Source organism: Myotis nattereri (assembly GCF_964212035.1).
Source record: "Myotis nattereri genome assembly, chromosome: 1".
NCBI lineage: Eukaryota > Metazoa > Chordata > Mammalia > Chiroptera > Vespertilionidae > Myotis > Myotis nattereri.
In genome coordinates this window covers 154,733,775-154,748,132 of record NC_138075.1, presented here as the reverse complement: position 1 = coordinate 154,748,132, position 14,358 = coordinate 154,733,775, and the positions used below count along the sequence as shown (strand labels likewise).

General features: G+C 43.8%; 1 protein-coding gene across 1 annotated transcript in view; it reads left to right on the top strand.

The window, feature by feature from the left end:
• Nucleotides 1-14,007, top strand: part of IL2RA (interleukin 2 receptor subunit alpha) — a gene marked incomplete at both ends in the record, with an annotated part of 52,272 nt that extends 38,265 nt beyond the window's left edge. The window contains 5 exons of the mRNA XM_081114270.1: nt 1,982-2,197; nt 3,853-3,936; nt 4,307-4,378; nt 6,932-6,998; nt 13,983-14,007. Of these exons, the coding sequence (XP_080970396.1) occupies nt 1,982-2,197; nt 3,853-3,936; nt 4,307-4,378; nt 6,932-6,998; nt 13,983-14,007 (464 nt within the window). The remainder of the gene's footprint in view (nt 1-1,981; nt 2,198-3,852; nt 3,937-4,306; nt 4,379-6,931; nt 6,999-13,982) is intronic.
• Between the last annotated feature and the right edge of the window lie 351 nt (nt 14,008-14,358).

Here is a 14,358-nt window from a genome sequence, read left to right as displayed (position 1 = left end):
AGGTACCAGGCACTGCCAACAGAAGATATAAACATGAGCAGATAATAGCTCCTTCTCTAAAGGAAATACTTTGTTTTTTTCCCCTAAATAGAAGATAATGAACTGCCCGCACAGCAATTTACTTCAAGATGTTTCTTAGGAGGAGTGTGTGTGTGTGTGTGTGTGTGTGTGTGTGTAAAATGTGCTGGATCATACTGGTGAGTCGTGAAGCTGCAGACAAATACCTCCTGGCTAATGGGCTATGGATTGGTGAGCACCATAACTACCCAGTTGCTGCTGCAACTTTCCGAGATGAATCATGTTGATTAAAGTCAAGTCATAATGTCAGGAGGAAATAGAGCCCATTAGGAAAGCCTGAGCTTTTGGGGGACCAGCTGACCTTACAGAAACCTATGGTCCCATGCTGATTGTATAAGATTATAAAGAATTTGAACATATTGTATAAAATCTCACTTGAACCTCACAACCCAGTGAGTGAGGGAGGAGGAGTATTACTTCAATTTACTGAAGAAATTGAGACATTGAGAAGGTAAAAGACTTGGCTAAACTCACATATTTTAGGAATAAGATCTTGGGTCTCCCGAATTAGACTAGAAATCTTTCTACTGATTACTTATTTTAGACTAGTTCGAATTTATTTGCATCTTCCATTTTTTTTTTTAAAAAAAGAATAATCCAGGAGCATTGTTGCAATGTGAGGTTTTTATCCATGTACACACACACACACACACACACACACACACACACACAACTTTGTACTGGAATGGTATTTCAAAGCAAGTTTAGTTGTTGTTTTTTTCTCTACTTCTCCCATAATACCTTCCACAATTATTGAAAGGTTTCTCAAAAAGCCAATGTTTGTTGTCCTTACTCAAGAGATAACCAGCTGGTTTTAGCTAATGGACATTTCACATATTGTCTTAATTAGTATGTTTTCATTTGAAAGAAGCAAACCCAATTAAAAACAGGTTCAATCAGTTATAGATATCACTGACTGTAAAAGAAATTTTTTGAGACTAAAACATAAGTTCAGTCATGATTTGCCAGGTGTTAGAGCAAACTGCTCAGGACAGAACCACTAAGCTTCCAGGTGGGGCCAAAGGTTACACAGAGTATTTGTAGAGCTCATATTGGGTATTCAGGCTGTGGAAGGTCTGGAAGGTCAGAGAATATGTGTAGCTTCCTATGTCTGAAGAATAGAGAGTACATATGGTTCCATATGTCCAGATTGGGGATGGAGTGAAAAATCCTGAGATTATATCATAGCAGGACACGATCTTTAGGGTTAAAGGTCAGTCAGGCTTGGGTTTTAGTTTGGGAGTGGAAAGTTACTGAACACAGGGAATTTCCAGAAGCCTTCATTGGTCTAATGCAAGGCAAGCTTCAGGTATGGCTTGATCAGAAATCAGGCTCCAATTCTCTGAGATTCTCTCAGCTGCTCTCTCCTCTGGGCTTTGGCTTTGTCCCCAGTCCTTCTACCATGGTCCCAAGGTGACCATCAGCTGCAACCTGAGGATATAGCTTCCTCAATCAGCAGTGGAGATAAGGGGTGGTTGGTCTTCACTTTTCAGTGACCCAAATTGAGTTAAGCCTGCTCTTATCCCTCAGCTGAGACCATCCTTCCCAGTCCTGTGCACTTACCAAAGCTCTCACTATCGTCAGAAGTAATTACTCATGCCTCTGTGTTCCCATAATGAGCGTCTGTTCTTTAACTATAATACTCAGCACATTCTGCCTTCATATGTCTTTCTTACCCAATTGACTGACCCCTTTTGCAGGAGTGACTGAGTCTCTGTGCCTTCTCACAAAGTACTTAGCCAAGTCCTGATACATAGACATTCTCAATACATACTGGTTAAATGAAAGAAAATAAATGAACAAACTAAAAAATAAGAACCAAGGTCTGGTCTCTAGGAAGGGGAAACTTGGACTCACAGTGCTCTCTCCAACTTGCCTTTGGAATTTCCTTTCCCTCTTCCAGGTCATTGCAAGGAGCCTCCACCATGGGAACATGAAGCTTCAAAGAGAATTTATCATTTCGTGGTGGGCCAGACAGTTCACTATAAGTGCGCCCAGGGATTCAGGGCCGAACAGAAAGGTCCTGCCACAAGCACCTGCAAAATGATCTGTGGGAAGACGAGATGGACACAGCCCCAGCTCAAGTGCACAAGTGAGAGTGAGAATGATCAGTTTCTAGGTATGGTGGCACCTTCCTGAGTTCACTAGATTGCTTTTTCCATCAGGCCGACCAGGGTGGGATTCCTCACCCACCAGCTGTGTAACCTTGGACAAGTTAATCTCCTTGGGCCTCTATTTTTTCTCATTCTATAAAAAACACTAGAGAGACTCCAAGGCAGGGGTCCTCAAACTACGGCCCGTGGGCCACATGCAAATACAAATATTGTATTTGTTCCCGTTTTGTTTTTTTACTTCAAAATAAGATATGTGCAGTGTGCATAGGAATTTGTTCATAGTTTTTTTAAAAACTATAGTCCGGCCCTCCAATGGTCTGAGGGACAGTGAACTGGCCCCCTGTTTAAAAAGTTTGAGGACCCCTGCTCAAAGGTCTCTATCACTTAAGGTCCCCTGTACCCTGAGTGGAGATAAGTAGCAGGAGAGGGAAGAAGAGAAAAGATCTTTGGAGTGTTCCAGGGCCCCCAAATCACTCACTGGTGATAATGCTTCCCCTTTCTTAGCTGATCCTGAAACCCCACTTCTTCCTCTAAGCTACCAAGACTTCCTCTCTCCCTTGTTCAAAGGGGAAAGTCCAACCTGCAACCCACACCTTTCTAATTTACTGATAATGTAAATCCATTATTTGTACAGTGCTACACTGTTGACAGGCAACTTCCCCTTGCATACTTCCCACCTGAGCTTTGATAAAAATGCAAATGGGCAGAGAAGGGACTTATATGAACATTAGCAGGCACACTCACGCACTCATTCATCCATACATACAACCAATGTATGTTGAGATCTTTGCTATTTTCATTCTGAAATCATACTACTATTTCTACAATCTAGTCACTTACATTGTCCTAGCCAGGTGGTTCAGTTGGTTGGAGTATGTCCCATACACCAAAAGATTGCAGGTTTGATCCCCTGTTGGGACACATACAGGAGGTAACCCATTGATATCTCTCTGTCTCTGTCTCTCCCCTTTCCTCCCTACCTCTCTAAAATCAATAAAAACATATCCTCAGATGAGAATGATATATAAATGTGTGTGTGTGTGTGTATTAAAAATCAGTTACATTTAACAATGGGTTACAGGTTTCTTTGCTCATCACTCTTTTCCATATTCCATGACTTCCTCTTGGATTCTTGAGAATTCTGAGTTTCTTTCCCATAGCTTGTCTCCAGTAAGCCATACTGCTGGTCATAGCATGTCCCTAGTTTCCTTTGTAAAAGGATGACAAGGTGGAGCAGTGTCCTGGGTAAATGACAACACCCATGCTGAATGGGGACCTATAACAGAGAAAAGCTACCCTTTTGTGCCTTTCTACTTTGTTTGATAGTTCAATGGTATTGGTATTGTTATGACCTGTTTCCAAGACACAGATGGAAACCAGGCTGAGTAGGAAGCTTAGAGAAAGGAGTTTCTCAAAGTTCTATGGAAAACCAAGGTCAGAATTAGAATTCCCTCTCACTGGGCTCTGCTGGGGCCTCTTATGCCACTCCCTGTGACTCTAATGTAGAGCCATGTGACGTGGCACCCACAGATAGCATGCCCAGCACTGAGATTCACACCTTAGCTAGTGTGTATAGAGTCAACTGAGGTGGGTGGGTGGGGGTGGATGTGAGACCCCTTCCCCTTTCAGTTCCACAAGCATTGCTCACTCTCTCCGCCAGGTGATGAAGAGTTTCCAGCAATCACAGACATACCTTCTGGGAGTGAAGCTTCCTGTCCCTTCACCACGACAAGTATTCCTAGAGGTATGGCTAGAATCTGTTTCTATGAAGATAAAAGCCATTATATCAAATGGGAGAGAGAGAAGACAGTTTGCCTGGAGCAGCCTCGCCAGCATGGGCAGAGCTTCCCCATGGATGTTAAGATGATCAAGATCCACATCTGACCTCACAATCCTCAAAGGCTGGAAAACAAGTGTCAGAAAGAGGTGATACCATACTGAGGGTGGTGTCTTGAGGCAGAAGAAGGAAATACTTGCGCACGGCCTCCCCTTGTCCTTTATGTCCCTTCCATCAGTCTCTGAGGTTCTAGCTCAGGGAGAACCCTAGCACTCTCCAGCCTGTGCAATCCAATAATTGCCTAAACAGAGCATCTTCCCCTCTCTCTTCTGCATAGATTTTCAGAAACCTACAGAAGTGTCTACAACCACTGAGATGTTCATATTTACCACTGAGTATCAGATAGCAGGTGGGTAGGAGTCACTTCTATTATTAACAAAATGTACACCAGACAGCAATTGTGGGACATGTTGCTTGGTGGGTGGGTGGGTTGGTTAGTTGTTTATCATGACCCCCTATTTACACTATATGTCTATAAGAGTTAAATACTAATGCAGAAATTAACATAACCTAAAATCACAATGAAGTCTCAAACTAGCCTCATTCAGCTCCTCCTGAATGGATCCTAAATGACAAAACACTCCATACTTGAAAGTGAGGGTTGAAGCAAAGAGGGAGGGAGAACGTATAACCAGGGGAAGAAAAAAAAAAATCCTAAAACAGTACAGTTGTTTCCTGGTAGGAGGGAAAAACATGCTTTGCAGCAAGAAAAAAAATAAAATTAAAAATGAGCTCATAGAAAAAGAATAGGATGGAGATCATCAGGGGCTGGTGCTGGGGCCAATAGGGAGATGGTGGTCAGAGGGCACAAACTCCAGTTAGAAGAGAAGTTCTGGGTATGAATGCATAGCATGGTGGTTGTAGTAAACAATACTGTATTGTATAATTGAAAGTTGCTAAGAGAGGAGATCTTAAATGTTCTTACCACAAAAAAGAAATGGTAATTATGTGACATGATGGAGGTGTTAGCCAATGCCATGGTGGTAATCATATGGCACTATGTAAATGTATCAAATCAACATGTACATCTTAAACTCACACATGTATATCTATATATATAAAAAGCCAGCGACCATAACACCGTAACGACTGGAATGACCAGTCGCTATGACGCCCACTGCAACCAGTGAACCGCCTGATTGGCCTCTCCCACCCTGATCGAGGGTGGGCGGCCAGCCAACCCCCCCATGGCCCATTCCCCAGGCTGGCCATGCCCCCAATTGGCCCACCCCACTCCGATCAGCCCAGCCCCTCTCCCTGGCTTGCCCCGCCCCTGATTGCCCCCCTCTACCTCAATAGGGGGCAGGGCCAGCCAGCCAATCCCTCATGGCCCCTCCCCCTGTGCCAGCCCCATCCCTGATGGGCCCCCACTATCTCATCTGTCCACAGCTCCTTCCCCTGCCAGCCCTGACCCTGATCGCCCCCTGACCCCAATAGGGGGCAGGGCCAGCTGGCCAACCTCCTGCATCCTCTGCCCCCAGCCAGCCCCACCCCTGATGGGCCCCCACCACCCCAATCAGTCCGCAGCCCCTCCCCATGGCCAACCTCACCCCTGATAGCTCCCCCACCCCAATTGGGGGTGGGGCCCACTGGCCAATTGCATGCAGCTCCTCCCCACAGCCAGCCCAGCCCTGATCAGGCCCTAATCGGACAGACTGGCCGGACCCCAACCATGCACGAATTCGTATACTGGGCCTCTAGTGTCAATTATCTATACCAGCGGTTCTCAACCTGTGGGTCGCGACCCCTTTGGGGGTCGAACAACCCTTTCACAGGGGTCGCCTAAGACCATCGGAAACACATATATAATTACATACTGTTTTTGTGATTAATCACTATGTTTTAATTATGTTCAATTTGTAACAATGAAATTGGGGGTCACCACAACATGAGGAACTGTATTAAAGGGTCACGGCATTAGGAAAGTTGAGAACCACTGATCTATACTAATAAAAGGATAATATGTTAATTAGACCTGATAGACTGGACGCCTTCAGGACGTCCTTCCAGACAAAGCTGCAGCGGCTGTGAGGGCTGAGGAGGGCTGGCAGCTGCAGTGGCTGTGAGGGCTGGCAGTGGCGGCAGCAGCAGTGTGATGGGAGCAGCTCCTTCCCCTGATCACCTAGTCGCCTCCCACAGAGGGAGGCCAGAGGCAGCAGCAGCGGCGGGGTTATGGGGACAGTGCCTTCACCTGATCAGCCCGGTCGCTTCCCGCAGAGGGAGGCCAGGCTGCGGCTTAGGCCCGCTCCCCACAGGGAGCCCACAGGGAGTCAGACTGTGGCTTAGGCCCGCTTCCCACAGGGGGGCCCACAGGGAGCGGGCCTAAGCCATCAGTAGGACATCCCCTGAGGGCTCTCACAGGCTAGGCTGAGGGACCCCCTCTCCCAGTGCACAAATTTTCATGCACCGGGCCTCTTGTATGTCAATAAAGCTGGGGATAAAAGAAGAAAAACATGGTTTGTGGCCCACTTAAGATAGATAGGTAGGTAGATAGATGGCTCACTCCAGTACTATTGGGAAATATGAACACTTTCAAAAGATGCTAAAGTGTTTATGATTTATCTTTATGTTCCGATATTTCTTTTACCTGTCACAGGCCTCACTTTCAGCCTCTTTAACTGAAGCCTGGGCTCTGAACCTTTCTGAAAAGAGGGTCTTTCAGTTTGATCTCACCTGTAAGCCTTTTGAGGAAAGGCACCATGCCCTTCTCCATCCATGCCACCTCACCCAGTCTTAGAGCACCTAAGAAATCTGTTGGGGGAGGGAGCTGCACTCTGGGAGGGGAAATCAGAAGCTGCAGAGCCCACCTCTTTGGGATGTCCTTGTTTATGGGGGGATTTTCTCAGCCTGCTCTGTGACTTGGCCCAGGACATACTGTGTTGATCTACTTCTCTGTTGGCAGTGGCCGGCTGCATTCTCCTGCTGATCAGTATTTTCCTTCTGAGTGTGCTCACCTGGCAGCGGAGACGGTAAGTCCCTTATTAAGCAAGCCCTTGCCTAAGCTATCTGTGAAGCCAGAGTAGGAAAAGCCTCAGGGCAGAGATACCTGAGCAGTGCTCCCCATCTTCCTACTATCCACCAGCAGTTTGGAGAGCAATAGAAGAAGAATTGGCCAAGTATGCACTCCCAAAGAGTCAATCACAAAATTAAAGCCACAGGGAATTGGGAGAGCAAAGGAAACTAACATTTGTTGAGCACCTATTGTATACCAGTTTCTTTTTTTTTTAAATTATATTTTTTATTGATTAAGGTATTACATACATGTCCTTATCCCCACGTTACCCCCTACCCCCCCCCCCCCCCGCTCATGCCCTCACCCCCCCCCCCCGTTGTCCGTGTCCATTGGTTAGGCCTATATGCTTGCATATAAGTCCTTTGGCTGATCTTTCCCCCTTACCCCCACCCTCCCCTACCTTCCCTCCAAGTCCCGACAGTCCAATCAATGCCTCTCCGTCTCTGGATCAGTCCTTATTCATCAGTTTATATTGTTCATTATATTCCACAAATGAGTGAGATCATGTGGTATTTATCCTTCTATGACTGGCTTATTTCACTTAGCATAATGACCTCCAGTTCCATCCATGCTGTGGCAAATGGTAAGAGTTCCTTTTTCTTTTTCCTCTTCTTAAAGAATACCTTTTAGCCTTTCATATAATGCTGGTTTGGTGGTGATGAACTCCTTTAGCTTTTTCTTATCTGTGAAGCTCTTTATCTGACCTTCAATTCTGAATGATAGCTTTGCTGGATAAAGTAATCTTGGTTGTAGGTTCTTGCTGTTCATCACTTTGAATATTTCTTGCCACTCTCTTCTGGCCTGCATGGTTTCTGTTGAGAAATCAGCTGACAGTCGTATGGGTGCTCCCTTGTAGGTAACTGACTGTCTTTCTCTTGCTGCTTTTAAGATTCTCTCTTTGTCTTTTGCTCTTGGCATTTTAATTATGATGTGTCTTGGTGTGGTCCTCTTTGGATTCCTTTTGTTTGGGGTTCTCTGCACTTCCTGGACTTGTAAGTCTATTTCTTTCACCAGGTAGGGGAAGTTTTCTGTCATTATTTCTTCAAATAGGTTTTTAATATCTTGCCCTCTCTCTTCTTCTGGCACCCCTATAATTCTGATGTTGGTACGCTTGAAGTTGTCCCAGAGGCTCCTTACACTATCTTCATATTTTTGGATTCTTTTTTCTTTGTCGGTTGGGTATTTTTTGTTTCTTCGTATTTCAAATCTTTGACTTGATTCTTGGGATCCTCTTGTCTGCTGTTGGATCTCTGTATATTATTCTTTATTTCAGTCAGTGTATGCTTAATTCTAGTTGGTGTTTTTTCATATCCTCCAGGGTCTCACTAAATTTATTGGCGGTTTCCAGAAAATTCTTGAAAAACCTTATAAACGTGGTTTTGAACTCTATATCCAGTCGTTTGCTTTCCTCCACTTATGTCATTTGTGACCTGTTTCTTTGTCTCCGCATTTTTTATGCTTCCCTGTGTTGGTAGAGTGGCTTTGTGTGCTAGGTGTCCTGTAGGGCCCAGTGGCTCAGCCTCCCCAGTTACCTGAGGTGGACACTCTTGGTGCACCCCCTTGTGGGCTTTGTGCACAGTCTTGTTGTAGTTATGCCTTGATTGTTGTTGGTATCACTGGGAGGAATTGACCTCCAGGCCAATTGGCTGTGAGAATCAGCTGTGTCTGCAGTGGGAGAACTTCTGTGCTGGAGACACCCCTCCGGGGCAAGACTTCCTTCAATGGGACTTTGGTGCTAACTGAGTCTGCCCCCTGAGTGTGTCCCTTATGGATCTGAGGAGTTGTAATCTGGATGGTCCCACTCTGACCACTGCGTACACTGCTCTTGGATCTAAGGAGGTGCTAATTTAGCCTCTGCTTGAGGTTACCCAGCAGGAGCTATGAAGAGATCTGCAGATTCCCCTTCCTTTTTTTGAGTTTGGAGGTGCTCAGATGAGGCCCAGCTGTGAAGCAATGCAAGCTGCTGTGGGGCCTTGGGCCTTCTCTTGGAAGTTCTGGGTCTGTCTGGCCCAACTGCAATTTGTTAGGTAATTTTCAGGTTGCAAAGGGCCAGGGCATTCATATGCAAAAGCCTCTGCTGCAGCCTGGATGGGGCTGGGTCTCAAGGAATCAACAGGGCGGAGCAAGCAGCTATCGCTGATCCTCAGCCCTGCCCTAAGGGGTCCAGCATCTCAGTGTCCTGATAATTGCTGCAAGCACCTCTGAGGGAAAGCCGCCCTCAAGTTCCAAGTTCAACCTGCTGCCAGACAGTCCAGTTGCTCCCCGTATGAGTCCTGGGTCCCCAGAGACTTCCCAGAACTGGAGTTCAGAGCAGTCGGGAGCTTGTGACTCCCTCCCGATTCAAAAAGGCAGCCGTGTCCTCAGGTGCCAGCCCCTTTCCACGCGCGTGCTCGAGCCTCCGTTCCTCTGCACTTTACTTCTGCAGCTCCTCTGAGTCTCAGTGTGCTTTTCTCTTTCCTTCTAGCTGTAGAATTTCCACTCAGCCAGCCTTCCTGTAGTTCTGGATGATGACCATTTTGTCTTTTCGTTGTATTTTTGAAGTTGTTGTGGGAGGCAGCAATTTCCGGTGTTTACCTATGCCGCCATCTTGGTTTTCTCCTGTATACCAGTTTCAATAAACATTATCACAACCTGTCTTCTCAGAAACCTTCTCATAGCTACATCTTGGATAAATTAAGTAACGTAAACTAGATTGCACAGCAGAGCTCCAACTGCAACTTGAATGGAGAGCCCAAGGTCTTTCTGCCCCATCACCTGGCTAAAAGGAAGCTAAGTCCACCCTAAGCTTCTCCTCTCCTGAGCTCTCACCCCACCTCCTGAAGACACTCACACCAGAGCTCCCTTGACCAGGAACATGACCCATGTGTGGCCTTATTTCTACTAACTTGGATTCTCAATCTTGGCTGCAGATTGGAACAACCAGGAGCTATTTTTATAAATTGATTTGAGAGAGAGAGAGAGAGAGAGAGAGAGAGAGAGAGAGAGAGAGAGGTGAGAGACATCAATCAACTGTCTCCTGTCCAAACCCTGACCAGGGATCAAACTCAAAACCTGGGTATGTGCCTTGACTGGGAATGGAACCTATTGCCTTTTGGTGCATCAGATGATGCTCCAACCGATTGAGCCCACCAGTCAGGGCAGGAGATATTCTTTAAAATACTAATGCTTGGGTCTCAACCAAAATCTTTGGGGGTTGTTCCCCAACATCAGTACTTTTTTCTTTTCAATTGAGATAAAATTAATTATTTTAACGATTTTCAAGTGCATAGCTCAGTGGTTTTAGCAATGTTGGAGATACACCACCACTGTCTCATTCTACATTAGGACATTTCCATCACCCCAGAAAGAAACCCTGAACTTCCCAATTCCCCTGGTCTCTGGCAACCACTAATCTACTTTCTGTCTCTGTGAATTTACCTATTCTGGACATTTTATATAAATGGAATCACACAACATACACTGTCATGTGACTATGAATACATACTTTTAAAAACTCAGATGCATCAAATACATTCACATCCAATTTTTCCAACTCTGCACTAAGACACTGATTCTTAAATTTGATGGGCATCAGAATCTCCTGGTGGTTTTGTTCATACAGACTTCCAGCTATACACCCAGTGTTTCTGATTCAGCAGGTCTGGGGAGGGGTCCTGAAAATGTACATTTCTAACAAATCCACAGATGATACTGATACTTCTGTTCCAGGAACCAAACTTTGAGAACCACTGCATGAGCCTAACAGTATTGAGAATCAAAAGAGTGAAATGATTTTACACACACACACACACACACACACACACACACACACACACACCCTGCTTCTCCCTTCCTTTAGCCAACAAGCTATAGAGACCTATTATGTCACTTTTTCAAAGATACAGGCTATCCCTATCCATATACCAGAGTACACTCTGGCCCCACCCTAATATAAACTCCCCAGTAAGACCCTCAGAAGATATTTGTTAGATCCTCTCTTTCCTTCAGTGATAAGACTTAATATCTCTCAAGGATCTTTTCATTTCAGTAGCTTAAAGACAATAAGCCTTCAGACATGAAGGGGTGAGGCTATTTGGGGGTGGTAAAGGTTTTGGAATTCATGTTGTGAAATCATGAGTCCCACAGCTCCTCCAGAATTACAATCTTCCAGGAGACTCAAACTGACCCCTCTGTCAGAGACTAGTCCAAAATCTTTCCTAAAGTCAAATTTCATCTAATAATGCCCTCTCATGGCCAAACAGAATCCTACATTTGATCTTATTTACCTGCCAGCAATTACTAGGAACTAGCGATGAGCCAGAGCTGGCTTACACTGGCTCCTGAGAGCCAAAGTTAAATTTTCAGGAATTTTACAAACTGTTTTAAAGCATAACCATTGTGAAAAATTAAAGTATGCAAACTTATAAATAAATTGCATTAAATACAAAATTAAATACTCAAAACCAATCACTTTCCTAATTATTTTACTACATTTTACTGCTCCCTTTGTTCTCAGAGTTATTTACGGCTGTTGTGTCTATATCAAGAAAATATTATATAATGATTTGCTAGGGAATATCTCTTTCCAACTCTGTATTTAATGATGTCACATTAGTAGCCTGAAAGTAGGCATGGTAGGAGTATTTACACATGGAACTCAGCAAACTTTTTCAGAGAGCTAGTTGGATATACATTAAACATTTCCCAGCACACCACTTAATTGAAGCCTTGCCTCATGGAGCTCTGAGCAAGGTAGAAAGCAACCAACTGGGTGAAGCAAAAACTAGGGAAAATAAGCACAGTTTTGTCTAATATGATAGCCACTAGACACATGTGGATATTTAAATTTAAACTTAAATAAAATAAATATAATTAAAAATTGAGTTCATTAGTTGCACTAGCCACATTTATATTTCCATCATCACAGAAAGTTCAGTTAGGACAGTGCTGGCTAGAAACTAAGAGTTTTCACTCATGAAAATCACTGAGCACTGTTAGTTGCTATTATTATTCCTTTTCTGCAACTACTGTCCCCACAATTAAAAACTTTTTATAGACTATCTCCTCTGTCGATGTGGGTCAAAGGGTACAAACTTCCAGGTAGTAGATGAATAAGTTCTAGGAATCTAATGCACAGCACTGTGCTTATCATCAACAAAACTGTATTATATACTTCAAAGTTGCTAAGAGACTAGATCTTATATATTCTTACCATAAAAATAAAATGATTATTATGTGATACAACAGAGGTGTTAGCTGATGCTACAGTAGTACTCATATTGCAATATATAAAACATATCAAATCAACATGTTTACACCTTGAACTCACACAATGTTATATGTCAGTTATATTAAAAAAAACTATTCCTAGAATATTTGAATTTTATTAACCAATGTTACCCTAATAAATTCAATAAAAATATATTGGGGTGGGCAAAAGTAGGTTAAATTATCAGCCATCATTACCTAAAATATAAATCATAAATAAGGATACACAATAATAAGGAGAATAACAAATGATATAATAATTAATATATAAATAATAAAATAAGAAAAAACTCCTTGTTTCATGTAGTACAACTGTAAACCTGCTTATATATATATATATATATATATGAATATTTTCCATGTGTCAGGCACTTGTCAGGGGCCTGAAGATAAATACAAATGTCCTCTGTTCTCAGGAGCTTACAGTCTAGTAGAGAAGGGAAAAAATAGAGAATTTAATATGATTTGTTGGAGCCTAAGATTAAGGTGTTACAGGAGCAAAGAAAAAGGGTACTTAACCATATGTGGGGGTGCCAAGAAGGCTTTTAGAGTTGAAGGTGCCTAAGAAGCCTGAGGCGAGATTTTAAAAAGGCAGGACATAGCTGCTGGGCAGAGGGAGTGTGGGGAGAGGGAAAGCAGTGAGAGGGAGTATCATAATGTTTGGGAGAAGCCAAGAAGTTCTGAACATAAAGTGCATGGGGCAGTGGTGACAATGATGCTCTGGGAATGGACCAAGTCATGAAAATCAGGCCAGAGTGAGGGGTTTAGACCCTATCCTGAGGGCAACAGAGAGCTCCACAGAAGCTTTACTTATGGGACAAATGGTAGCATTAACCCTTTGAATGGTCCGGCTACAGCAGAGGCTGGATGTAAGATGAGTGATAGTGGTGGCAGTCTGGTTATGTTATAATGGAGTAGATCCACACAGGGGATGATTACAGCATGAACTAGGTCAGTGGGTGTATGTTAAAAAGGAGCAAAATAATCAAGAAATATATAAAGGAGGTCAAGGTAGCTGGTTTTAAGTGAAGGTTAAGGAAGAGGGATGACTCAGGGGTGAGTCAGGTTTTAGAGTGTGACAGTAGGACCTGGTAGTCACTACGTAAAGTGAGAATGAAATGTAAAGTGAGGATCTAGAGGAGTATCCCCCTTGGGAATTAACCCCCAAGCAGTGCCCATCCTCTGGTCCATTACCCGGGACACTCTCAGCCTCCACACCTACAATTGTCCAGTCCTGGAACTGACAAGGAAATGGAAGGGCTACCTTGGGCTCTTTCTCAGATTACCTCACTGCACAATGATTGAATTTTCATGCTGTAAGAACCATGGGGCAGTCTTGGCTTGAGGTCAGATTTCAGCATGTAGGAAGGTAATAGTATCCTGGGGTGGAATTTAAAGTTAGCAGGTCAATGTGGGCTTAGTTGAATGTTCTACCCACTGAGTGGTTCTCAACCTGTGGGTCTCAAACAATGAAAATACATCCTGCATATCAGATATTTACGTTACGATTCATAACAGTAGCAAAATTACAGTTATGAAGTAGCAACGAAAATAATTTTATGGTTGGGGGTCACCACAACATGAGGAACTGTATTAAAGGGTCGCGGCATTAGGAAGGTTGAGAACCACTGGAAACACATTTTTCTTGGTTCAGTATTACACTGATAACTATGACTTCGTTATATCACTACAGGAGGAAGAGTAGAAGAACACTCTAGAAAGCTAGAGTGGTAAGAAGCTGAGAACAGCCCACAGCAGTCATGAAGCACAAGAGAAATCAAAGAAGTTAAACACTCACCTAAGCTGCATCTCCTGTGATAACCGTGGGTTTTGAAAAACTCTGAAGTCACATCACAGAACAACAGGCAACTGCAACCCCATAACGAAGCCAGCTCTGGAGTATCAATGAGTGAGTTCAACCTGCTTCTAAGTACATCATTGGAGGCACAGCAAGAAACAACTACAACTCTCGCTCTATTTTCATGTATATGTAAAGCTTGATGGGCCAGGAACTCTCTCCACACCCTAAATAGTATAAAGAAAATAGCTTAATGTTAATTTCATCCCAA